The following is a 26575-nucleotide window of genomic DNA, read 5'->3' as shown; positions in this document are numbered from 1 at the left end:
ATGTACCTTGTAGATGGTATTCAAAGCCGTGGGGAGTCCGAGCAGCGCAGAATATACACCCAGTATTATATTGGTCCAATTGAAACTTTGACGGTAGGCAAACTTGACTAATCTTCTGGCCAAAGTACTTAAATTGAAGTACATGCCCAAGTCATATATCAATAATGTTGAGCCATCGATGTTGTCTCGAACATTGCGTCCACGGTTCTGTATATATATTAGAGGCAACAGTTGCGGCATAAATGCTGTCTAACGCGCACCAACTCTAAAATAGTCTCTGTGAAAAAAATAACAGACTATCTCGGTGATGTATGCATACAAAAACAAGATATCTTTATTTCCTGTGTACATTTCGAAAGTTGTCATCCAGCCTGCATAGAGGTATGAAGTACATAAGTATACAAGATCCGAGCCTCCTTGTACTCTGCTGTTCGTACTACTTTATACAGACTGCTAATTTTTGTTGCTAACAATACTTTATCTTCGATGAGAAGGCTAGGTTGCTTTGACGGGTGTTCAAGTCACTGGCTGTAGATATTAACCTTTCAAACACCCGAGACCCTGTTTGCCCATGTATTAAGCCATTTAAACAACGGAATATGGCTACATAATGTGCTATATTAACAAATGTAACCCGACATCTATCTTGGGCCCCAGAATTACTGGTTGTTCTAGAATTAGGCGGCCATCAATCGACTTGTTCTAGCTTGTTGTTGGAGGATGGCAGTTAAAGCAAAATATATGGTCGAAGGATTTATTAAATGTATGTTCACCATTGATACTTCTAATAATATGCCAACATTTTTAAGTAGCATGGCAGGCCCTACAATAGAATTCAATGATATTTGAGACAATCAAGTGGTCAATCGAAAGATCACATGTGATGGTGGATTACCTAGACACATAGTGATGGATGTAGTATACATACATAATCAAAGAGCACAAGGGTGACACTCTGTCACCTGTAATTCACCGTGCAAAAAGAGTCATGGGCTTATGTGTATTCACCAACCATATTAACGAGCCCTATACTCTGGGTTACAGAATAGAACAAGATGGTGAGTATTTAGCGAATAAAATCATTTCACTATACTCAACTAACATACTTTATACTTACATTGAGTAGGATACAATGTAGAAATATTCCAAGAGCTACTAATTAAGACCTGGCATGCGATAGTACTAGGCTTTCCAGTGAGATACCAAAACACTGGTTAGTTTCTTAGTTTTTTATACAGCAATCCTTTTTTGGATCATGTTCCAAATATATCAGTTTGTTTCAGAGGCAAGATGATTGCTTTTACTAATGCCATGTAGTTAGTTAGAAGTAGTAATAGTAATTTCCCTTGGCTTACTAGTTAAGAAAAATCCAGAGAGAGCTTTGTGCTCTATAGAGATATATAACGATGAGGCTCTGTCGGCTTTTAAAAGGCACCTGCCACTTGAATAGAAACTGAGTCATGTTAGTTGAAGATATATACCTCCACGATTGGAGCTGGCCATAGGGAGAATAATTTTGAACAATAGGTATTTTTAATCTCTGATCACTTTGAAATAATCGAGTAGTCTCGATTTTACCCCCTGTCCCGTGCCCTTATTCTTTTGTGGAACACAGGCAGCCATTTGGATACCACCGGAAGCTGCCATATTAGCAGCATACACAGCACCGATCAGATGTCTCAGGTAGAATCCGGGGGTACCTTGGAGCCTTGCATAGATAAGCCTGATTGATTTGAGTATATTCAGATCTGATCTAGTATATAATTCTCGTTATTGGGAAAACCAACTTAAATACACATATACGTATGTACCCAGGGATTGATCTCTACATCATCATAGACTGTCGCTGCATCAAACAGTCGTCTTCTTCATTGCATTTGTTACCTATCGAAATTCATGTGTCCAAGGGTACTGTGTCAAGTTATGTCCCACCGTGTACTGATCAAGTGATGGACTTGGTAGATACATATTGCCTGAGTGTAGCACTTGATATATACATCTCTTTACGTGTATAGATTGTCCAATTTTATCTCAATGGGGTACTTGTATTGCTTTTTGGGTGCATAATGTCAAACACAACCTAGCAATGGTACTATCTGCTGTGCTGTGTGCCGCTTGCCGCGCAACATCAATTACTATTATTGGCTTGCTAAGATACTCGAATTTAGACTATTTATTTCTTCGGGTTCATGTGGAACATTGTCTTGCTCGCGGGGATTCCGGCGTCCGAGTGCAACCAGCCACTTCAGGGGTGTGTTGGAAGACAACATAGATAGAACTACTGTTCAGAGAGAGAGAAAACACCCCATTATTCAGCTACATAATTAGCAAGACTGAAGACTAGGGAGCCGGCATTCGCAGCTCCAGGTTACCCGATTGGAGTATGTATCAAAGTTCCTATTGAGCACCTCGGATTGAGCACTGGTATCACCTGTTTGCCGGGAACCGTCGCAGGCGATGGCAAAAAAGAAAGGGCAAATTCATTTATTTGCCCAAAATTATATCATACTGTGCGAAGATGGACAAATGGGAAACCATTTGCGAACTAGTCTAAAGTATATAGTTGCATCAATTGCAGAGGATTATTGAAATAGTCCATATGAATGTGCCCGTCTCCTAATTTGGATATGGCCAATGTTTAAATAATTATATTTTCAGAGCAACTCCAAAATATCCTGGTATCCATCCTGTTATCTTTGCTCATACATCATGCCTTGATTTGGCGGATTCCACAAGCCGATGTCTATTGGGCACCGTAGCGCTCACGGTAATCCTTCAATCGCTGGATCTCGCCGGCGCCAATGCTATCACCCAGCTTCTCAATCAGGTCATGGAGACCAAGAACCGACCGGATGGGGATCTTGCCACCAAGATCACGCTGGGCAACGCCAATGGCGCTCTTGGTCTCAGTATCACTGACACGTTCCTCCCGATCCAGCAGGACAACGACACCAGCGACAATACCGCCTTCCTTCTCGATGATACCAACAGCCTCACGCAGTGCAGTACCGGCAGTGATGACATCGTCCACAATGACGACCCGCTTGCCCTTCAGCGGGGCACCGACAATGTTTCCACCCTCACCATGTGCCTTGGCCTCCTTGCGGTTGAAGGAGTAGCTTACATTGTCCCAGGTAGCCTTGCCAGATAGGGAGTCCCGCACAGCGAGCTCGTTGGTGACAGATGCGCAGATGGGGATACCCTTGTATGCGGGTCCGAAGATAATGTCGAAGTTGGGCTGAGCGGTGCCGTCGGCGTTGGTGGTAACGAAAGGCTCAGCGGAGAGGACACTGGCGTATGCAGCAGAGGAGGCGCGCAGTAATGGTGCAGTGTGTAGGAGGGAAGAGGTGAAGAAGTAGGGCGATTCACGGCCGGACTTCAAAACGTAGGTGCCGAACGAGAGGACATTGTTGGAGATGAGAAGGGGTAGGAGGGTGGACTTGTAGTCCTGATCGGCAGATGGAGGAGGAACAGTCGACATTTTGGAGAAATTTTAGAGAATTGAAGCAATTGTCAAAGAGTTAAAGAGTCAACAAGATCAAATTGCGCGAAGTCGAACGGGAAAATTTTGCCGGAACTTTCTTTTCTATGGAGGGGCAGGCGGTATGGCTTCGTATTGCGCCATCTAAGGTATAAGAAACTGCTTTTGAGTATAAAGTCCCATCGACGGTCATTTCGAGTAGAAAAAATGTTGAAAATTAATCAAAACTGTTCTATTTCCTATACTTCGTATTTTTTTTTCTTTGCCTAAATGCCAAATTAGCCCCTAATTTCCCCTTAAAGGAACAAAACACGTGCCTCCGATGGCCGGCCTTCCCCGCCAAAACATTGTCCCCCCAAATGTTCCGCTCACCGGATTTCTCGATTCCTTTCCTGCACTCTTCTTTGAGAGCTTCGCACTTCCTTCTTTTATTGAACTTTTGTTTTTTTTTTCATTTCTTCTCTTGTGTTTTATCCATTTATTCCCTTTCATTCCTAGGTCCTGGACATTTAGGTGTCACAGTACACAGGGATTGTGCTTAGGGTCTCAGACAGCAAAAGTAACCTGTCTCATCTGCACAGGTGTCCCAGTCCCACAAACAATTAATTAATTATTGTCCCCCTCGGTATGTTCGCTCAAAGGGCACAGAAACCCTTAGTGGAATTTATGACCCCTTAGAACTATGCGGTATGCTTACAAAAGACTAGATAACCCGACACGATGCATATCCGAGAGAAGTTGGCCAAAAATGAGGCAGAGGGAAAGATTGGAATCTCTTTCGAGTTCTTCCCTCCCAAAACTGCCCAGGGTGTACAAAATCTTTATGACCGAATGGACCGCATGCATGGGTTGGGTCCTTCATTCATCGATATCACCTGGGGTGCTGGCGGTCGCTTATCGGATCTAACTTGCGAGATGGTCAGCGTGGCACAATCGGTATACGGCTTGGAGACCTGCATGCACCTGACTTGCACAGATATGCCGTTGGAGAAAGTTGACCAAGCGCTCCAAGCTGCCTACAAAGCTGGCTGTACCAACATTTTGGCTCTTCGAGGAGACCCACCGCGAGACAAGGAGACATGGGAGGCCGCTGAAAATGGATTCTGCTATGCGAAGGATCTCGTCAAATACATTCGGGACAAATATGGCAACCACTTCGATATTGGTGTTGGTGGCTATCCCGAGGGCGCCGATGACAACACCGATGTGGACCAATTGATTGACCACCTGAAGGAGAAGGTCGATGCGGGCAGCTCTTTTGTGGTCACTCAGATGTTTTACGACGCGGATAACTTCATCGAATGGGTGAAAAAGTGCCGGGCCAAGGGTATCAACGTCCCCATCATCCCTGGTATCATGCCCATTCAGACATACGCTTCTTTCATCCGTCGGTCCAACTGGACCAAGGTTAAAGTGCCTCCTCAGTGGATGGAGGCCCTTGAGCCAGTCAAGAATGATGACTCCGCAGTTCGAGATATCGGAAAGACTTTGATCGCCGATATGTGTAGGCAGCTGATTGCTGCTGGTCTCAAGCACCTGCACTTGTAAGTTTGCTTATACTAACCCATCAATGCTGGTATCCCGACATGTGCTGACAACATACCTAGCTATACCATGAACTTGGCTCAGGCAACTCAGTTGGTTCTCAAGGAGCTCAATCTTTCCCCGTCGGATGAATCCCCTATTCAACGCGCGCTGCCCTGGCGGCCCTCCCTTGGTCTTGGCCGAAGGACGGAGGATGTGCGACCAGTGTTCTGGCGTAACCGGAACTCATCATACGTTGCTCGTACTCAAACATGGGACGAGTACCCCAACGGTCGCTGGACCGATTCTCGTTCACCTGCGTTCGGTGAATTGGATGCTTACGGCGTGGGGCTGAAGGGCACGAATGAGCAGAACATCAAACTTTGGGGCGAGCCAAAATCGATCAAGGATATATCGAACGTCTTTGTTGATTTCTTGAGCGGCAAACTTGACCGACTTCCGTGGAGTGACTCGCCTATCACGACCGAAGCCCACGAGATTCAGGAGGACCTGCTTAAACTGAACCAGCGCGGATTCCTGACAATCAACTCTCAGCCCGCTGTCAATGGAGTTAAGTCGTCTCACCCTGTGTATGGATGGGGCCCAAAGAACGGTTTCGTCTATCAGAAAGCCTATCTTGAACTTCTGGTCCCCTCCAACTTGATCGATGAGCTCATCACTCGCATCGAGAAGAACGACGACTTGACCTATCACGCCACCAACAAGAAGGGCGAGCTCAGGACCAACACACGTGACAGCCCGAATGCCCTGACATGGGGTATCTTCGCTGGACGAGAGATCATCCAGCCCACAATTGTCGAGACAGTCAGTTTCTTGGCCTGGAAGGACGAGGCATACCTCTTGGGCGAGCACTGGTCCAAGTGTCATGACGCGGCCAGCCCTAGTCGCAGGCTGATCCAGCAAATCATGGACGATTGGTATCTTGTCAATATCGTCGACAACGACTTCCACAGATCCGACGGTCTCTTCGAACTTTTCAATGGCCTCGAAGTCAAAGATCTCAACGTTGAGGTGGCCGAAAAGCCATTGACCAACGGTCACGCCGAACCCGAACAAAATGGCGTTTCTGCCAACTAAACCAGTTCCCCTTAACTCAGAACTGGTTTGCTATTCATTTACACTCTCCCTACCCTCGGTCGTATGCCATCTTTGCAAACCTCTCCTCTCACAACACAAACTCAACATACCTAATTCAACATCACTCATCTCAACGATAACACAGCCCATACAAACAACTACTCCAACACATCTCGGGCTTCCCCTGCAATGTCTTATGGCGTCACGACTGAAGACCTCTCAACGATTTCTTCCTCAGCGTTTTCATTTCAACATAATGTACCGATACCCCGTCTCTTTTAACAATGGCGCTTCGATCGGATTCTCTTTTATTTTCTCGGGTCCATTCTTCTCCAGGCCCGGTGCTTCTCTTTTGGACTATGTCATATTTTCTGTTTGGTCTAGTACAGTCCAGAACAATAGTCCAGAAGGATGGAGGAATCAAAAGAATGAAAGAAAAACAAAAATTCAACATAATTTTGCCTTTATGGCTTATTCATTTTCTATCGTCTTTTGTTTTATTCTTCTTTTTCAATTTATAGAGCTCGCAGTGGCAGCTATAAATGCCTACGGTAGCCCAGCCCTGCTATTTCCCTTCCGGTTTTTTGTCTGCTTCCTTTTTCTCCTCTATGGATTTTTCTTCGATGATGCTTTTATCTTACAACACGCTGCATCGTCAGCTGAGTGGATACCTCGTTTGCATGAACTAGAAACACAAAGGATTGCTCAACGCACATCCAGGAAAAATGTTTCAGAAAGGAACTTTCCATGTCCAAATTCGTTATCTTTTACCCGCTTTTGCATTGCTTTTGCGAGATTATCCCGGGGCTAGCATACAGGACATTCAACACTAGGATGAAGGAGTTGGGTCTATTTTTGTTTTTGTTTTATTGACAGCAAAAGAAGAGAGAGGGCATCATATATGAGATTGAAATCTGGAATTTCGGGGACATGGCAAAAGTGGATGTTATGTTATTTCTCTCTTCAACATGGGAGAGTCGATGCTGGATCAGGTACATGACTGTGTGCCCAGAGCCTTCAGCTTCTAAATATCGGTTTCGGGTCAAGATCAATATCAATATAAGTTTTTTTTTTTTCACTACTACGTACATTGGAATAAACCAGAATAAATGGCTGCAGTGTAGAATATCCAAGTTTGGAAGGTAATGAATAATGAGCTACTTGTAGGAATACAGCCTGGAGCTGAGAACAATAAGTAGGCGAATAGGTAGAACCAACCAAGACCAGGACTAAGACCCCAAAGCACCAAAAATGACGAACATCTCCCCTTCAAACTCGAAACAGCCAAAGAAACAATATTGTACAGACAAGACAGCTAAAAGCCTGGCTAATTTTACATTATCAGGGCACGGCCAACACATTGGAAAGCCCATGCAAAGGGCCTGGCAAACCATACAATCCAGCTGCTCACGAGAACGATGTAGCCAGCAGTACGGCCTATCAGCACGGCTGCACACCCAAGAATCAAGAGATACACAATTGCCTGAAGAAGCTCCACCATGAACCGGCTGACGGCCTGGTCACTGCGAGCCTTGGGCCAAGTGCCTGTAGCCTGGTAGCGAGACACCGCGACGTAGATGCATTTGGAAACACGCCAACAGTGACGGGTCATGTTCAAGGTGTTATTGACCAGGAATTTCGTGTAAGGACTACTTGTACCCATTCGAAGAGCCCTATTCACTTGGGTGACGGCAACAATAAGAATATTGAAAATAAGTGAAAGGGCCAAGGGATTGAGGGCTTGGCCATCAGACTCATCCCCGTCTCGGGAGTTGATATCACCTAGGTCGTAGACATCTGTGATATTTGGTTGAAGGGACCCCTTGGGAGTCACAACTTGAAGCCCATCGAGCTCGGCGATTTCCAAAACTCTCCCAGAAGTGCGGAGACGAGGCAGCTGCTTTATCCGCTCTTCTTTTTTAGGCAGAGGATCGGGCTTCTCTGCCTTAGAGGGAGGAGGGTTTTCAGACGCAGCCGGTTTCGTAGACTTGGGAGGTTTATCAGACTTAGACAGCTTTGCGACTCCAGAAATCTTTCTAGTTGATGTAGGGAGCTTGTCCTGTTTGGCTGACGAAGGGCGTTCCACTGATAAAGTTACTTTTTTCGTTACTGGTTTGCTTCGAGCAGGTTGTCGCGAGGAAGGTTCTTTGTTTTCTTCTGGTTTCTTTTCCGCCATGACTATTTTTGCCGGCGAGGTAGACCGGTTTTCTGAGACGGGTGGGGTGTCTTCAGCGGACTGAAATGACCGTTCAGATTGTGATGATTCCGAATTGTCCCTAGACGGAAGAATTGGCTGAGGATTTGGCGATTGTTTCTGGTTCGCACTCAGGGGTGAACCCGAACTATTCCTCAGAGACTCGGCGCGTGCACGAAGGGACTCGGTCCTGTTGCGCAACATCGCAGTAAGGCTATTTGTAGGTGACCTGGCCAGCGCTGGGGGTCTTGCAAGCCCGGAGGTATGGATGAATCCACGGATAATATTCGGTGGTATTTTTTGTTCTCGCTCTGGATTGCGACCTTCCACATAGTCGTGGTTTCGATCCTCCTCGTCGTTTTGGTCTTTCGGCGCGGTGGATATGCTGCTGGGTGGCAATGTTTGGGAAGCTGTCAAGGTACGCTCCGGTGGCTTGATATTCCTGTTGGGTCCCCCTGGCCGCAATCCCGATGGGGTGGAGATCATCTGAGCCTTTGCCCGGACGGCTTGGACAGCCTCGGCGGTAAGTGTGGGATTTGGAACACCAGGACGACGCAGTCCGTGCGGCTTTGACGAAGATGCTTTCTTGTCGGGCGTGGGAATCCCAGTGCGTGTGATAGTGGGTGTGATAATGAACACATCGTCGTCCCCCCGATGTTGTTCCAGACTTTCGAACCTCTCGGGTGTTTTGCTGGTAGGGTGGTAGTTCTCTTTGCTCGAATCCTGGGACCTTGTCCGCGGAATTGGGGATGGGTTCTGGCGGCAACTCCGATCCTGGTACATTGGTGACGGCTTCGAGCATTGGACAGGTCTCGAATTCCGAGAAATTTGTGGTCGCTCTTCTTGAAGGACTAAGGTCTCCCCGACTCTGTGGGTGATTTGTCGGTCTGCCGCCTTCCATACTTCCTTCGGCACCTTTTGCCTGTTCTTGGAAACCAGATCCAATGGGAAAGGATGCAGACTCGCATCGTCTGGGGAAGCAAACTTGAGGATTTCGTCTGGGTTCTTTTCCCCGGATATTTCCCTGCATCCTAAAAAAGACCCGTCGGCGTTTTGGGGGTGTCGTTTTTCTTTTGCTTTTGTGGGCAATTCTTCCCAAATTGTGCTAATCCGATTGTACCCGATTTCATCCGGGCTGTAATAGCGAATAGCTGCTTCACGTTGCGGCGCATTCGTGGGCTGGGGCTGCTCAAGCTGTAAATGTTGCTCCGGTTGAGGGTTGTGCTGGGGCTGTGGCGATGAGCGACGTTGGTCTCGTGGCAAGCTAGGCACTCGACGCCCCTCGTATACCCCATCATATGTGTTGATCCCCCCTGGGCTTTGACTTATTTGTTCGGTAGGCATGAATCTGATCTCGGGGGACACGTTACGACTAGGCAATGTGTCCGGGTGCGCCATCTGCCTACCCTGTCGAAATACTGATTCGATGCTTCTTTGATACTCGGCAATTTGTTGAGCTGTCATCGTGGGCGGATTGGGATCTTTCGCGGTTGGCATATTCACAACAAATCGGTCTTCCCAGTCGGTAATGGAACTGTCCTCAACAGATACTGGCGAGATGGAAGGATGAGATCGAGGACTGGAATCAGTCGTCGTATCTGTTCTAACTGATTTCTGGGGTGTGCTTTCGTTAAAATCCAGATTGACCCATTGGTCGCCTTGTTTCCTCCAGTTGATTTCGCTGTCCTCGGCAAGAGTGGCGGGAGCATCGTTTCTTAACCCCTGCGCGAAACTGTTGTTGACGGTGCTTTGACTCGCGATTCCTGATGGTGCATTAGCTGCCCGTGAGCTTGCCTGATCTTGGCTAGTGCTAGCCGGAAGTCTGCTGCGGTGGTAGGAGATCCGCGAATTAGGAGATTGGATATCAGTGTCGCTTTCCTTGCTCCTGGTACGTTTTAACAACTGCGAGTCCTCCAGTTTCTCTCGGATCTTCCTCCAATATTGGTCATGACCTTTGTCCCAAATTGTAGACTGGTCATCTAGCCGTCCCGAGTGGCTGGCTGGGGTCAGTCTAGGAAGTGCAGTGGGACTAGGCATTTGGCTCGAAGCATCGTTACGGCCTTCGGCGAAAGTCCTGGGGACCGGCAGCTTGGTAGCTTTTGGCAGTTGAGACATATTCCCCGATGCGTGGCTCGCAATGGCATATTCCGTTGATCTTCTTTCTCGCATGTATCGAGGTGGAGTTGTTGCCGGGAGCTCTTTGTACTCGACTCGGTACGCTTTGTATCGTGGTGAGAGATTCACAATGTGTTCGTGGGGCAATCCGACATATGCTTCATTCATATTGGGCTGAGACTAACAGGGGTTTTGGTACCCATGCCGTATAGGAGTTTCCCTGTGTTTCTGAGCAACGGTCTATGTCGGTCGGCTGTAGAACGAAGAATATGATATGACGAACTCAAAAGAGCGGGGCGCTCAAAGAGGCTTGCTCTCGAGAAATCTTCATAGGTAGTTGCTCATAGCGTAAGAATAATGTGTTCTCGTTGGCCGGAATGCTGGGTCGGTAATGAGGAATGCTAACCCCTGGGATGAATGTGGCTTGTAATGCCCCGCCGCCATTTGGAATGGCAATTTGCTCTTAGTCTCGCATTTAAAACTAAATTGCAGCTTATTTGGAAGTTGCGAGGGCTGCATGTTGAAGAGAAAGCGCGATCCAGGCATCTAGATAACAGCATGGACGTAGCAGACTGCCAAATTAAGAACCCGGAGACAAACTGTTCATCAATTGAATTGAACAGAATGGCCATGTCGATCAAATCAAAGATCAACATGCAGCGATCGGAAATCACAAAAATGCCATGGGGCCTAATTTCGGCAGGCTCCCTAGATGAGCAATTTGCATTCCCCAGCGGGGCGCACGTGCTGGAATACCGTGAAATAAACGTCGAATGTAAAGCTGTATTGCATATGGCCTTGATTAAGGATAAGATATATGTACGAAGGGTGTTGCTATCGCGTCCTTGCCGTGCATGCCTCGGAGGAAACTGCGCATCTGATGCATTTGAGTTGGCAGTGGTTCTTGCTTGTTGAAATGGAATTTGATCATTCATATTCGTCTTAGAAGCGCCCCGTTTCTCGGCGAGAGTCGAGGCTATCTGATCTATTGACGGTGGCTGGGCCACCTGGGTTCATTCCTCCTGGTACACTGCTTCTTTTCAGCGGACTAGAGTTGCGCATCAATGGAGTTGTACCACGCTCTTTGTAAACAAAGTCTCCATTGTTTTGTAAGCGGCGGTCAAATGAAGTTGTCGCGGACTTCCTCAGTGGGGAGTTTGCGTGGCTGTAAACACCAAGGCTGCCTCCGTCGCCTGTGGTTGTTGCAGTAGATCGGAACTGCGGCTGTCGCATTGTTGTGCGGTTGGTGCCTCGCGGCATTGGCGAGCCATCTCTGGACATGCTCGGGGTGTTGGTCGGTGGGCCTTGGAACATAGAGGAGATCGGGGTAGATGTAGTCAATTGGCGGACCGGGGTGAAACCTTCTGGGTCAACGTGCTTGAGGTAATTAGGGTTGGGACTGGTCTGGAAACCACGATTAATGATGACAGCCGGGGTATAAGTCTCAACTCTGTTGCATTCGTCCTCGGTCTTCGGTGCTTCACCAGACGGATCCGAGAACTGCGTGCCAACATCTCTCATCAAGGGATGTGTCCGAGGTTGAACATATTTGGTGTCATATTCTTTGAAGACCTCCTTGTGTATAACCTTCTGGTCCTTGGCCTGCTGTTTATAAGAAGAAGAGATGAAGGACATTTGCACGGATAGAAGAGTTGCCAAAACAATCGTCGTCACAATCGTCACACTGGGTCGTGGGTCGGAAAGCTGTGTTGGGAGGAACAGCCAGTATACTAAGACGTGCCCTGGACTGAACAGGCAAAAGAGCCGGAGGCAGAGTGGTGAAGGATCCCAAATTGCAAGCTCCCAGACATCCCGCTGTGGATCGGGGTGTGCTCTCGAGTGTGCCGATTCTGATGATACCGCCCTAGCGATGTACCGAAGAGGAGATGGCATTCTGGGGCTTGAATCAACGCGTACACGATGTGCCGATGGGGTCGCCGGATGGTTATCAATAGAGTTCTCAAACAGGCGATAGCGTCTCTTCTTCGAGAATGTGTAGCCAGCATTTACCACAGAGGCAAGGGCCATCAAATGGACGATGAATGAGGCCTAGGCAGAACAAACATGGCGGATTAGCTTTCCATCCATCAATCTCAGGAATAGGCAGACAACATAAGAGGGAGATAGATGTGAGAAGGGTAACATACAAGCCATCCACGCAGGGAGGTGCCTTCATCGTCGCCGAACACATCGTCAAAAGCCTTGCTACTACCGAACCGACTATTTGCTCGCGCAATAAGGAATATCACGTTCAGCGCGATACCGATAGGTAAAGCCCAATTTTTCTCCAACTGATCCCAGTCTCCACCTTCAAATTCCTCAGAAAGCCAAAGCAGAAAATCATATGGATTCAGGCGTGAGAGTATGCGCTCGGAGAGCGGGCGGCGGCGTACAAGTCGAGGCATGATGTCGGAGGATTGGGGGCGTAGTAGACGGAAGCTGTTCCTCAGCAGCCTCGTCTTAATCCAGAAGATTATACGAGGGCATCAACAGTGAGGGGCGATTGAGTCAAAGATTCCAGGATTGTTTTGTGGACAATGAAGCCCTTGGAGTAAACAAATCATTGGAGATTGCATCAGCTTATGTAATTTCCAGCTCCCGGCGATAATCACGGCGATCAACGAACAGCTGGACCAGATCTGTCATTTGCTTGATTCATTTTGAACTGCCAGTTAGAAGATTGTGTATCTCGGAAATCTCAGGTTGTTCTTTTCTTTCTCCTCATCATGGCGGCATCGGCCGCAACATACAAGGTACTTGACATCAAATGCAATGACCCCTCCGGTCGCTAACTTGGTACTCCAGGAGCGGCAATTCCTTGCTGTCATTGGTGATGAAGAGTAAAGACCCTGCTTACAGCTTGTTCATACTCAAAAAGGTCATGTCCAGCTAACCTATCTCAACCTATTGTGCAGCTCCGTTACTGGTCTTTTGCTCGCAGGCATCGGGGTATGATACTGTTCACTACCCCATCTACGTCACGTCTCTATGGCATTTATATAAAAAGATATGCTAACCTGCTGGCTCTTGTTGCAGCATGTTACCGAACCACCAGCCTCCCAGAGAAACTTCCTTGTCGTTGACTCCAAGACCGAGACCTCGGACATCGAACGTGCCTTCCAGAACTTCACCCAGGAGAGGAAAGACATTGCTGTGCTCTTGATTAACCAGCATGTACGTTGCTTCTCCATATCTTACCCTCACCCTCAAAAGTTACAGCGCGCACATTTTGTTACCTAGATATCAGCTAACAGATATATCAACCTCAGATCGCAGAACGCATCCGCCATATCGTCGACGCATTCGCCGATCCTTTCCCAGCTGTCCTCGAAATCCCCAGCAAAGACCACCCCTACGACCCAGAGAAGGACAGCGTGCTCAAGCGCGTCCGCCGCCTGTTTGGAGAGTAGGCTTGTTTTGCACGGATCTTTGTCCTTGTCATTTAGCCGGGAGGTGGTGAATTGGTCTGCGCAACACCTTTGGTTCATCATTGATGATCTCGGCGCGAGCATAATTGGGAAGAAATCATGGAAATATCAGATAGGGAAGATACCCAACGCAACTGGAACGAATTCGTATATATTCTCTTCGCCACTACGAAATCTATTCAACATACGTTACGTGGTCGGTGGGGATGACGTGATTGTATATTGTAGTCACAGACAGATGTAGCTGCCATGCTTACAGTCGTACTCATTATGGTCTATACAGACGATTGGAAAAACGACAACATATGTAAAGAGCGTAAAAATGAGAAAGTCCAAATGATATCCGAAGGTACTGCAAAGCAAAACAACAGATGCGAACATTGAAGTAGTCATGAGAAGGGCATGGGAAAGAGCATTGCGGATGTTCAACCTCCGAGTCGAGCACATAAGCTAATGACGTTGACAGTTGAGCAAATCGAGAGATGCCACCTGGTTAGTGGATGCAAAGCAATGATCAAGATAGACGGGATTAGAAGTGGAATACAATGTCATTTGCCTTGAGACAGGTGACCTGCTTCTGCTCCTTGTTATAGACATCGGCAAGAACGGAGTATTTGCCCTGTAAAAAAACACGTTAGCTGCTTGCTTAGCTCTGAAACAGTGGTAAAGATAACATACCGGTGGGATCTGCTGGGGCAAGTCCACCTCCTTCGTCAAAATCATCTCTCCCTTCTCTAGGGGACACTCCAGGTCCACGTTCTTAAGCTCATCGCATAGGTCGACGGTCTGCTTGATCAAAGTGATAAGGCCCCACTTCACTTCCAGGTTCACGGTAGCGCCCTTCTCGATTCTCTCGAGCAAGGTGCCTTTGGCGGAGATTGTTAACTTCTTTCCTCTGTTACCACCAAGATGTTAGCTAGTGAAATATACCACATTGGGAGAGCACTCTGCGTGGATGACATACGGTAGAGGTGGGTTGGGTGCCAAATCCACCGACTCAATCTCGAGTTTGTAATTGTCTGGCTTGGCACAATACTGCAATGGGTTTTCGCCCTTCACTGGGAACTTCTCATCATCGGTCACCTTCAGAGAAGCCTGTGTGGGATCGAAGATAGAGAATGCGGCTGCGCTTGCAAGAGGAGCGGTAAGAACCAAGAGGCTGGCAGCTGATAAGAACTTCATGGCTGCGATGGCCGTATTTGGGGAAACGCAGATGGTAGATCTGTCGGGTATGTGCAGTTGAATTTCGCGAAAAGAGTGGATTCTAGCTCAAACAAGGTGCGGAGTTGGGATCACGAGAGGAAGATAAAAGTTGGGGTGAGGAGAAACCCTGGAAGAGTCACTTGATGACGCCTCCGCACGTGATCCTGGAGCAGATCTATACCATTTCTGTCGCCCCAATTGTTATTCGCCCCGTGTACCTGCAGGGCATGGCTGAGGAGGAGAAAATCCCTGTTATGGCAAGAAATTGTTCCGTATAATCTCAATTTATTAATTCATCTTTTTCTACTACTGAGATCTGTGAAGTTGTCACCTCTCATCTCATAGAGGCGGGGGAGTTTATCTGACCCACTATTCTCCAATCTCCTTATCAATGATCGGCGATGCCATTAGATCAACAACCTGCCAGGTGGACATTTAGGAATTATTTTTGTCGCTTTCGGCTCGAAACAAGTACGCTTGGTCCTGACATTCGTTGGAAGCTTGTGTCCCAAATTGTCAAATTTTCTCGGCGGAAAATGTCGAAATCCAGTTCGCATCATCTTATTATGAAACAACAGCTGTCCTGATTTGTTTTTGTACTTCCCGCATCACTCGAGTATCCGACTTCCACATAAGTGGCAGCCATGTGGGATACTTAAAAAGCCAACCAAACAGCAACGGTTTGACAATGACGTGGAGATGTAAATGATGAACCGAGATGATATCTGGATAATATATATTTCCCAAAAGTGGTCGTCGCCCGCGGTGATACCCCGAATGTATGGCTGAGGAGGGTAGTTCAGGACACCAAGCTCGAAGCAGATGATGTTTCACATCATCCATAGCGTGCACTAGTAAATATAACAACAGCGATAGTGAGCCACATTCGCTAAGTATTGGCTCGGATTATCATATTGCTCACAAAGGGTAAGATGGTTTTTATTCAGGCCTTCTATGTCTCGGATTGTGTGCAGTTTCGGCATAATCAGCCAGTGATGTTGCCCAGCGGGGCGGATATTATCAACTGCGATCAACTCATCATCCTGGATATCCCACCTGTTAGTTCTGGTATCGAATTTGACACTGAGTGACTCACCTCATAAACAATACTAGCAAAGTTTGACGAATCGCAAAACTTGCATATATGTTGGACTTTCTCTGTCCACTCCAATGTGGTCAAATAATGAAAGAGATGTTTGATAGATTCCATTTGGAGCTTCAACGACTTCAACTCTATATGGGAACTCCCTGTGTATGAAAACTGTAAACATCAACCACAGGTGGGAAATGGGAGATCTATCCATATCACGGGATCTCTTACTAAAGAAGCCTAACGTGGCTGTGCTGAGGCTGCGCCTCTGGGACTTGTGGGACAAGCTTTCACAATTACCACAGGAATAAGGGGAAGATCTAAGGAAATCAAATGTATGGATATTTATCTATGCGAAAGGAAATCTCGAACTACTGAAGCTTCATTGTGTCTCATTGTGGGGGGTATAAACAAGTTAAGATCTTTCCTAGTATCGAATCCAGGTGGTGTAGTAGTCAAGAGCAGCATCTAATTGAGCAATGTCCAATAGTTTGCTCTTAATGAGGCCCCTCCCTCGGTTCGATCCCCTTAAGAACCAAAAGTTCGTGGTGTGACAGCCTTAAGGCTATGCACTACTGGGGATCCCCTCTTCTTTTTTTTTTTCCTTCTTAGATAGATATCAGTTCGAGGTAGGGTATATATACAGGAGGGCAATTTACCCAATACAATCAGCTTTTCTGTTCGTACAACATAATGGACGCGTCATGTCTCACATGGCGCATAGGTTGACTTAGGTATGTCCTTCCATCAACCAACCATTCGTTTACCCGTGCCTTTCGCTTCCACTGGAGTAATCAACACTCATGATATCGATTGACGAGTAAACGATGCAAGTGTTGTCATTCCTTAGTTTCCTCTTTTTGGTATACCTAACTCATCTTTGTTTTTATAAAAAAAACAACAGTTAAAAAAAAAGGAAGAGGGCGATTCCCAGCGATAGGCTCAAGCTTTCAAGGGGAATCGAACCTAGGGAGGAGCCTCATTAGAGCAAACGATTGGACATTTCTCAATTAGACGTTGCTCTTAACTACTACACCACCTGGATTCATACACTAGGAAAGATCTTAACTTCATATAAATCCCCCCTGGGCCCCACTATTGCTACCATGTTTTGGTCCCACTTGCAGGTGGACCCACCCACTGCAACCTTATCAGCTTGTTTACATCGAGTTTATTGTGTGAGACTTGAGGAATATGATTTGTGATTAGGCAGCCCAATTCTAGAGGTATATATATATATGGATGCTTGCTATAACAAGGACAAGCATTGGGCGTATTATAAAGAGTAAAGGCTCAGATCTTGGCTTTACCACTCTCAATATGTTCCCAACTTTGCTCTTCCAGCTTCTGATACTTTGTGCCGTCTAGCCAGTATAAAATGTCGCCGCCATTGTCCTGTCTAGGATTCCAGCCCCTCTTTGCTAGGTCACCTTTAGCCTGCTTGAAAGTGACACCCGTGGCAACCCTGTAGAATATATCTTGATTAGCGACGAGACCAAATTATCGCAACTAAGGAAATGCTTACTTCTCAGTGAGTCGGACCAATCGAGGTAAAGCGTATGAAGGAACACCCTTCTTCTTGAGCTCATTGTACAAGTTCGACATGAACTCTGTCCCAGCTGCTGGTGATTCCAGGGTGATACCAGCAGCTCCAGCTTGGCCATCATACCTAGTAGAGACCATTAGCAATGCGACCTCAGCAAAAGCAAAAGGTTTACGGCGGCCACAATACATACCCGGCAAGCTTCACACCATATACCACAGCGTCATGTACACCCTCAATCCGGCAAATATGGTCCCGAATCTCTCCTGCACTAACATTCTCACCCTTCCAGCGGAAAGTGTCACCAACCCGATCCTGGAACCTCACCCATCCAGATTCATCTTGAACGACCAGATCACCAGTGCGCTGGAATAAATCTCCCTTCTGAAACACATCACGCAGAAGCTTCTCTTCCGTAGCACTCTCATTACCCAGATACTCAATCAGGGTACCACGGTCCCGGACACGACCAATTGCCTCACCCTCCTCTCCAAGCGCAGCCTTCACACAGAACCCAGTAACAGGATCCCGATACGGCATCTCTTTATCAGTATCATACTTAACGATGAAAGTAACATCTTCCATGGACCGACGAATAGGCCCCGAAAACCCGATCTTGCCCGCACCCCAAGTTCCAACACCGTGGTTATCAAATTTCGCAATTCCTTCGGTTGAGCGGTAGAACTCACGAATCTCGGGAATGTTGAAACGCGTACGGAACTTCTCCCAGATCTCCCCGCGCAGCCCGTTACCGGTTGCCACGATGCAGTTGTGGTCTTGGTCGTAGGGTGATGGCGGCGTCGCGAGAAGGTACCGACATAACTCGCCGATATACAGGATGCGGGTTGCGCCTGAGTCGTGCACCTCTTTCCAGAACCGCGAGGCGGAGAATTTTCGTCCAAGACATAGCGTGCCCCCGTGGCCGACGGCGACGCATAGGCCAGTGAAGAAGGCTGTGCCATGGAAGAGGGGGAGAGGGGAGTATACGCGGAGTGGGTAGTACTTTGCGGGGTTGTTGGCGTCCACTGAGAGTGGGGTGGCGGTGGTCATGGAGAGCAGGTTGCGGATTGCGCAGGCTTTGGGTTTTCCGGTTGTTCCTGATGTGTAGACTAGGACGCAAATGTCTTTCGTGGTGCGCTTGGCTGCTGAAAGTCCTGATGGGGAGAATTGCTGGAGAGTTTCCGAGGTGACGAGCTCTGTTTCGCCTGTTTCGGAACCTTCGAATGATCCCATGTTAAATGTGAAGTGTGGTAGGTCGATGGAGGTGTACTGGGCCAGATCTGCGGTTGAGATGATGAATTTGGACTTGGAGACGTTGAGACAATGGATGAAGGTATCGTCTTGTCACTAGAGTCAGCTGTCTATTCTCGTGGATTGGAATTCAATCATCAACAAACCTCGCAGACTGGTGTTGATCATCGCTGCTACGGCGCCCAATTTCGACAGAGCATACAGAACCACGACCATCTCCGGGGAGTTGGTGGTAAAAACAGCCACTGTATCACCGGTGTTGATATCACGGCTCTTCAAAAGAGCAGCCATTCTATCGACCACTGTAGACTGGCGCATTAGCAATCGATGCAACATTTTCTCCGAACGAAGGGATGGTACCGACAGTCTTTCAATTGGCTGTATGACCACGTCTTCTGCTCGAACCAGAGCGCATCGGCAACACCTCGTCCTTCAACTTCTACCACCCGCTCGAGTATCTTGTAGATTGTTGGTGAGCCATCGAGCTCAGCAATGCGCTGGTCTAACCGCTTCGCGCTAGCCTTGTCGTTGGCGATTGTTCGCAAATCAGTGGAAATGGCAAGCTTCGCATTCAGATATGCACCGGCGGCCACTGACAAGGCGGATGCCACTGCCACAGCAGGCGCGCCGACTTCGGAGAAAATGTCCATTGGAACAGTAGTTGAGTTCTTCGTTTCTTGTTAGGATTCAGTTCAACAAGCATTCGATATTTCGACAGCGATGGGGAGTATGTATCGTCTTTTCTCCTGGAAATTCCCAAGCTCTCAAAAACCGGCATGGCGACGGATATAAAGATCACCAGGCCTCGGGGCTCTCTTCAGACGGAAGCTAGTCAAGCTCCATCTGCCGTTAATAATATCGATAACCAATCTCCTAAACGGCGCTTCAGATTGGCTAACTTGGCTACTTCGCAGTGGAGTCTCTGCGCGGAAATCCCCCGTATTGCTATCCCCGGACTTAGCTGAGCTTGCCCCGGTTTCAATCAACATTTATTTCCAGAGCTTAAGTATTGTTCTGTAAAAATGAGGCCATACCACGATATCACGGTCGTTTGAAGACATCGGAGCATTCCCGAATCCCCCACTGTGAATACTATACTCCCCAATGAGCAAGCCTGTCAATGTACATGTGGGGCCATGAAACGTCTCGGATACCGAAATTGCACCAATCATCGTCTCGTATTCCAAGCCGAGGGATACAAAATAACGGTATCATACACCGTGTGACCACCGAAGTCCCGGCACTTCCAGTCGGCTCAAATTTGTCGGAGCAAAAGACACTTGGAGATTGTCATCTCGGCTCAAGTGTGGAGAAGGTTGGAGAAGCCGCGGTTCTTTTTAGCACCTGAAAGATATCCAGATAGTTATTAAAACGTTCGGTCTTCTTTTTTTATCTTTGTTCTACATATATTCTTGCCTATAATGTCTTCACCACAACAACGTTTAAGTTCCGTCGCCAACCAGCTGGCAACTCCTGGCTCGGCCCGCCAAAAGCTTCTAGCTAAGAACCCAGATGATGTGGTATGTTGCTGATCGTAGCTATAACTTCAATACAATAATTAATAAATTGGCAGGTCATCACTTACCTGGCCCGCACGCCGCTCACCAAGGCCCGTAAGGGTGGATTGAAGGATACACCCGTGGATGAACTCCTCGTGTCACTTCTTACGGTAAATTTTACCTCTATAATGAGACAGAATGCAGTAACTAATTTACCAAAAAAGACCGTCCGTGAGAAGTCCATGTTGGATCCCAACCTTGTTGAAGATGTCTGCGTTGGCAACGTCCTCTGCCCCGGCTCCGCATATGTCGCCCGTTCTGCCGTACTGGCAGCAGGCTACCCCGTAACAACAGCAGCCTCCGTCGTCAACCGATTCTGCTCTTCCGGTCTCTTGGCCGTTCAAAATATCGCCAACCAAATCATCGCTGGATCCATCGATGTCGGAGTGGCCGTTGGAGCCGAGAGCATGAGCAAGAACGCCGACGGCGGCGCCCCCGAAATGTCCGAGATGATCACCAAGCACCCGATCGCATCCCAGAACTCCCAGCCCATGGGCCAGACCTCAGAGAACGTAGCTAACCAGTTCAACATCTCACGCGAGCAGCACGACAAGTTCGCTGCCAAGAGTTTCCAGAAGGCTGAGCACGCCCAGAAGGCCGGCTGGCTGCAGGACGAGATCGTCCCCGTCAAGACTCAATTTAAGGACCCCAAGACCGGCGAGGTTAAGAGTATTGTCGTTGACCGTGACGATGGCGTCCGCTACGGTACTACCGCCGAGTCCCTTGGCAAGATCCGCGCTGCTTTCCCCCAGTGGGCTCCCAGTGCTACCACTGGTGGTAACGCCAGTCAGATTACCGACGGTGCTGCTGCGCTGGTTCTCATGAAGCGCTCGCGTGCCCATCAACTCGGTCAGCGTATTGTTGCCAAGTTCTGTGGCGCTACTGTTGCTGGCTTGGAGCCCAGAATCATGGGTATTGGCCCATCTGTTGCCATCCCTAAGATCCTGAACAAGTTCAACCTGAGCAAGGATGACATTGATATTTTTGAGATTAATGAGGCCTTCGCCTCAATGGTAAGTCTACCGAGTATGTGACTACTGTGCGAGACTAACAGACATCATTAGGGTGTTTACTGTGTCAACAAGCTGGCCTTGGATGAATCTAAGGTGAACCCTCGTGGCGGTGCTATGTAAGTGACCTTCGATCTCACTTGATTGGTACCATGCTGATATTTCAAAGTGCTTTCGGTCACCCTCTGGGCGCCACTGGCGCACGCCAGATCGTCACTGCTATGTCTGAGCTGCGTCGACAGGATAAGCGAGTCGCCGTGACCTCGATGTGTATTGGCACTGTAAGTTACCTCCAATCAGCATCTGTTCAATCTTCGGATATACTAATTACTTCCAATAGGGCATGGGGATGGCTGGTATCTTTGTTTCTGAGCATTAAGCATAACTATGTTGATACAAATTGTATATATTTCTCTGTACACATTGAATACTAATATGTGACTTCGATACTCCATAGCAAGTGGGTGTAATTGATTTCTCATTGCCCGAAATTGTATTTCAAAGATGTCAGATGTGACTGATATATACTTTTGCGATGAGTACTTGATAGAGAAAAGGTCAACCGTCTAAGCAGGTAATTCGACCAAGTTTGCCCTAGAAAATTACTCCGAAACAAGATGTTAGATTCTGTGAATTTCCTTCCAATTAGTTCTGAATATTATCGCTTTATCCCGCTTTGTCTTTTAGGGGTCTTTTTTTAGTTTCCTCTATTTTCCATATTCTTGAACCTTCTCATGTGGCTAGTATGTATGTGCATATAAGGAAGGTACGACCCAAATCCATCCACCTCCTTCCCTCTCTTCTGCTCTATGTCCGTGTTATTTTTCTTGTTTTCCTTTCTACCTTTTTGAAATCTCTACCTATCCCCCACATCTCGATCCATGAGGTTACCCCTCCCGCCTTGAAGGCTCTACACACCCAGCAAGCGGGCAAATATACCACCACGGACAGAGGACGCGCGTGCGTGTCCAAAGTCATCGAACCCACGGCGGAAGCATGAAATTGGTGGAAAAGCTGCGGCTAGGGGTGGGTCAGGTGGCCCGCCCGTTGTCAACATCGCGGTATGAACCTACACACGCGTCTCGATAGCAAGACGATGGCATTTTTACCAACCAAACGAAATAGGAATCCTTCGAGGCTGAAGCTGCTGTCATACGCTGCGCGAGAATACACTCGATAGATGTACGGTCTGCAGACTTCACAGATACCGGGATACGACACGACCTAGTGCCCGACATTGCACCAATAAGGTCCATACTCCAACCCGGCGTAGTATGGGAGGGGCCTTTTGAGGAAGGCCGCTGGGAAGTATGTGAGAGAATTCAAGCAATCAACAGCCACTGGGTACTCTAGGGTCAAAATAGCTGCGTACTGGCCTGGTGCCAAAGCGAAAAGGCTTGCGTCCGATGTAAATGTTTCGAGACGAGCTGCTTCACCACACTATTTCGTCCAACAATCAGACTACCTTTCCGATCCTAAGCCGACGCGATTATTTGTTGAAAGTTGATTTCAAGCATGCGATTCCGAATACATGGCTACAGGAAGGAGGGATTGGCCTAGAGATAAGGTCCAGAAAGCCAAGAACGCCACCAGATATCAGGCCTGAGGCGCAAGAAGAAAACAAGAAAGTATATGTGTTTGGATGTCCTTCCAAGGTCCCCCAGCGCTTTATCACAAGAAATGGATGGACAGGCTCAAAATTTGCCACCTCATCGTTAACGAGGACTGATACATTTCAATCCGGAGAGAAGGGCTACTCCGATCTACATACATATCAAAGAGGTACTGCAATCATATCAGGGAAGTCATTGATTATGCAGTTTAAGAGATCTGGCTGGAGGGTTGGGGATGTGTTTAGGGGTAACCGTGGTGAAGAAAAGGTCAAGAGCTGTTCTGGAAAGCTAAGTCTCGATTTGTATTTTGAGGAGCGTCGGCTTCAATGCCGACCGTAATGCTACAAGTCGGGCACACAAGGTTTTTGTCATCATTCGAATTACGTGACGGTCAAATTGCAGAGTGGGTGACGAATATGCGAAAAGCAAGCTTCCTCGGAAAACTGCTACGCATCGCACACGCCAACCTCTGGATCGCACCCCAGTATATAGAGTCATTGCTATCGGAAGGAGACTCTGTGAGTGTATACATATATATAACAAAGCAAATATTATACTTGATTGTATTTGGTTCCAGGTAGTAGAATAGAATTATCAGGGTTTCTTCACGTAGTCAACCTTCCTAGCCAACCAACAGCCAATCGTAAACCCTTGAATTGCATTATGCTCATCCCGAGAAAAGACAATGGTCCAGTCTCCTGGAGCTGGCGCATCCAAACCGCGTGGACAAGTCAAGACCCAAACATCATCTCCCAGATATTTCATTGGAGTTGCATTTCCTCGACCCAGATATCCATCAAATGCACCATATAACACGCCATCCTCGCCAATGCAATGGAAGGTAGATTCAATCTCGGCGCAGTGGTAGACACCCTGGAATGAAGCATCTTTAAGAATTGATTCATTCGGAACAACACGCCGAGCACTGAGTATCCGGTTATCTCCCACGCGATGAATAGTCAACAAATCTCCATCAACCGTCGCAACCATAGAATCAGACTTCCCATGATTCGGTGTACTAAGCTTGATAGGTTCAGGAGCGCCATCGTAGCTGATGGCCACTTCTCCCTCCCGTGTGCCCTTGGTGATAACAATCGACAGCTTGGTATCCTGGTCAAGGAACGCGCCAACCCAACTCGCAGCCGGCTGAATCGATGCTGGCGCAGGCTTAGGTAGCTCTAACAGCTCTCGGAATATATCAATGTTGGGACCGAATGCGCTGGTGTCACTGTTAAACATAACGACGACAGACAAGCGCTCTTCTGGTGCGTGTCGCCGGTGCAGTCGATATCCTCGCAACGCTCCACCATGACCGATCGTATTCACGCCATCGATGTCAGTGTGACTTAGCCCATACCGATACCTCGCAGGGGTACCATCTTTGAACTTCGGATCAGCAATAGCGGCACGGTACCAGCTCTGCGGATCAGCATAACATTGATCGAGATACTTCTCGTACGCGATCATATCAGTGAGTGAGGCAACTAATCCAGCATCACCAGACCATTCTATTCTATTGACGGCCGCTGTAAAACCATGCTGCTCGTCGCCCTCATAGCCGACACACGGCGGTGGGTGATATGCGGTGTAAGGACAAAGGGATGCCGTGCTCATACCAGCCGGGCGGAGGATTCGCTCTTTGAGCAATTTGTCAAGAGGCTCCCCCGTAGCCCGCTCAATTACTCTGGCGACGATGTGGAAGTTGACATTGCAGTAGGAATATTCCGTTCCCGGCGCGAACTGGAATGACTTGCTTCGAGCGAGCATTGGACCGCAGTCTCGGGCTAGCAGGAACTCGTCGTCGGGCTTGGACCCCCACAGCGTGGTCATAGCCCAGTAGTCGCGCATACCGGATTGCATGTCACATAGCTGGTCGATTGTCAGGTCACCGTCACGGGTGAGCTCCGGGCTTAGTATTTCGGTGAGGTGGTCTGAGAGCTGTTTCCGGAAATCGCCTTTTGCAGCTAGTGTTGGTGTTGGGTTGCGCTCCAGGTCAATCAATAGTGCACAGACAAATTGTTTAGTAATTGAACAGATGGGTAACTGCATTTCAGGTGTCATGGGGATGCGTTCGTCCAGGTGGGCGAATCCCCAGATGCGCTGGCCGATGACCTCGCCATCTTTGACAACAGCGATCGCACCCCCTGGGCCTCGATAGCGCAGGGCAGCTTTGTTCAAGATCTCCTGTACCTTTTCTTTGGTTATTGTCATGATTTCAGATTGATGTAGAGAAAAGGGAACTTGAGGCACCTTCGATGTTGGACAATTACCCCACTTCTAGAGTTGGTTATCGCAGATAGCAGACAGTTGCTAAATATAGCATAGTAAAATATGTGTAAAGCCCAATTCTATATAACTAACCAGTTAATAAAGATTGATGAATTGCAAATTAGTATTGGTTAGTGTTTGAACAGGAGTTTCCCCCATAATTACTCATTATTGATCCCGAAATATGTGTTTTAAACCTAATAATTCACGCATAAATATGTAGGTACCTAAGATAGCCAAGGCGCCAAGTAGTGTCATGACGTTGGACTACTCTATACCAGTCACTCGAGTTAATGCGAGACTGTAATTAGAATTTGGAATGATGGCAGTTTTTGAAGCCTAAGGGGCTAGGGCTGGGCAAAGATGAATATTGAGGCCCCTTTATTCAAGAATCTAAGCCATCCATTTTCAAAAGATGATGCAAAGTATATGGAAAACAAAAGTACGCAGAGAGAGACAAGCCAGAGTCAAAGCAACAAATGACATGAAAGACATGCCGAAACTCTATGACCTTCCAATTGAATGCGAGTATTTGAGATAATCATGACACCTCGCTACTTCTCAGTCTTCGGCATCAACATTGGTCTTACTACTACAATCACGGACCCTCCACACAGCCTCCAGATCATGCGGTTTCGTGAAAACTACTCCGTGGTAGCTACAAGCATATAATAACCATCCCCTGGGGAATATTTTTCAATCAGGTGTCCACCACCTAAGACATTCACTCAAACTTCAATAAGATCGACAAAGCCAAAGTCTCTGGGTCTCTGGGTAAAACATTAAGCTAGGCCGACCTCGAACACGAAGTGTGTGAGCTACCGCACTATTTTTTTTCGTCCCGAAAGCAGGTACGAGCAGTCAGTGCCTTGGACAAGGGTACAAAGTACGGAGTAGTCCAAACTACGATGTATTTTAATTGGTGCGGTTGTACTTCACACGGAGTATCAAAATATAACGGAGTCATCTGCATGTGCTGGAATGGTAATTATGCGACTATGGCAGAAAAACCAATATTAAAAGACATTGTTTGACATCTACGGAGTACTCCGTACATACAACGTCGAATCGACAATGGCACAGTCGACTACGACATTAATGGTGCTCTTACGGGCCGATCATTAATCTATTGAGGGTTGAGCTTAAAGGGGTGTTGGCTAATAATAGACTGTATAGGAGACATTAGTAAACCCCTGAT

The 26575-nt window shown here is 47.6% G+C and overlaps 9 protein-coding genes across 9 annotated transcripts; 3 read left to right on the top strand and 6 right to left on the bottom strand.

The window, feature by feature from the left end:
• Positions 1-2743: 2743 nt before the first annotated feature.
• N7479_000370 (orotate phosphoribosyltransferase) lies at positions 2744-3481 on the bottom strand (the record flags this gene model as incomplete). Its single annotated transcript, XM_057248068.1, has 1 exon — positions 2744-3481. One exon carries the CDS (start codon positions 3479-3481, stop codon positions 2744-2746), a length of 738 nt encoding a protein of 245 aa, XP_057112500.1.
• Positions 3482-4201: 720 nt separating this feature from the next.
• N7479_000369 (methylenetetrahydrofolate reductase (NAD(P)H) MET13) lies at positions 4202-6103 on the top strand (the record flags this gene model as incomplete). The annotated part of the gene is made up of 2 exons (XM_057248067.1): positions 4202-5025; positions 5089-6103. The coding sequence occupies 2 exons, from the start codon at positions 4202-4204 to the stop codon at positions 6101-6103; spliced, it is 1839 nt and encodes a 612-aa protein (XP_057112499.1).
• Positions 6104-7436: 1333 nt separating this feature from the next.
• N7479_000368 (putative NTP binding protein) lies at positions 7437-10580 on the bottom strand (the record flags this gene model as incomplete). The annotated part of the gene is made up of 1 exon (XM_057248066.1): positions 7437-10580. One exon carries the CDS (start codon positions 10578-10580, stop codon positions 7437-7439), a length of 3144 nt encoding a protein of 1047 aa, XP_057112498.1.
• A 774-nt stretch (positions 10581-11354) lies between these two features.
• Positions 11355-12817, bottom strand: N7479_000367 (Nur1/Mug154 family protein; the record flags this gene model as incomplete). The annotated part of the gene is made up of 2 exons (XM_057248065.1): positions 11355-12461; positions 12560-12817. 2 exons carry the CDS (start codon positions 12815-12817, stop codon positions 11355-11357), a joined length of 1365 nt encoding a protein of 454 aa, XP_057112497.1.
• A 321-nt stretch (positions 12818-13138) lies between these two features.
• Positions 13139-13822, top strand: N7479_000366 (H(+)-transporting V1 sector ATPase subunit F; the record flags this gene model as incomplete). Its single annotated transcript, XM_057248064.1, has 5 exons — positions 13139-13165; positions 13218-13252; positions 13328-13361; positions 13449-13586; positions 13682-13822. 5 exons carry the CDS (start codon positions 13139-13141, stop codon positions 13820-13822), a joined length of 375 nt encoding a protein of 124 aa, XP_057112496.1.
• Positions 13823-14369: 547 nt separating this feature from the next.
• Positions 14370-15022, bottom strand: N7479_000365 (ML domain-containing protein; the record flags this gene model as incomplete). The annotated part of the gene is made up of 3 exons (XM_057248063.1): positions 14370-14459; positions 14519-14735; positions 14805-15022. The coding sequence occupies 3 exons, from the start codon at positions 15020-15022 to the stop codon at positions 14370-14372; spliced, it is 525 nt and encodes a 174-aa protein (XP_057112495.1).
• A 2404-nt stretch (positions 15023-17426) lies between these two features.
• Positions 17427-19577, bottom strand: N7479_000364 (putative bifunctional fatty acid transporter/acyl-CoA synthetase (FAT1); the record flags this gene model as incomplete). The annotated part of the gene is made up of 5 exons (XM_057248062.1): positions 17427-17598; positions 17659-17802; positions 17870-19016; positions 19074-19229; positions 19292-19577. 5 exons carry the CDS (start codon positions 19575-19577, stop codon positions 17427-17429), a joined length of 1905 nt encoding a protein of 634 aa, XP_057112494.1.
• A 771-nt stretch (positions 19578-20348) lies between these two features.
• N7479_000363 (putative peroxisomal 3-ketoacyl-coA thiolase (Kat1)) lies at positions 20349-21875 on the top strand (the record flags this gene model as incomplete). Its single annotated transcript, XM_057248061.1, has 6 exons — positions 20349-20447; positions 20501-20596; positions 20651-21499; positions 21551-21615; positions 21666-21777; positions 21837-21875. The coding sequence occupies 6 exons, from the start codon at positions 20349-20351 to the stop codon at positions 21873-21875; spliced, it is 1260 nt and encodes a 419-aa protein (XP_057112493.1).
• A 1828-nt stretch (positions 21876-23703) lies between these two features.
• On the bottom strand, positions 23704-25320 carry N7479_000362 (uncharacterized protein; the record flags this gene model as incomplete). The annotated part of the gene is made up of 1 exon (XM_057248060.1): positions 23704-25320. The coding sequence occupies one exon, from the start codon at positions 25318-25320 to the stop codon at positions 23704-23706; it is 1617 nt and encodes a 538-aa protein (XP_057112492.1).
• Positions 25321-26575: the final 1255 nt, after the last annotated feature.

Source organism: Penicillium vulpinum (assembly GCF_028829585.1).
Source record: "Penicillium vulpinum strain IBT 29486 chromosome Unknown utg000001l_segment0_segment0, whole genome shotgun sequence".
In the NCBI taxonomy this organism is placed as follows: Eukaryota; Fungi; Ascomycota; class Eurotiomycetes; order Eurotiales; family Aspergillaceae; genus Penicillium; species Penicillium vulpinum.
The sequence above is the reverse complement of the archived record's forward strand: the minus strand, read 5'-3'. Positions and strand labels throughout refer to the sequence as shown.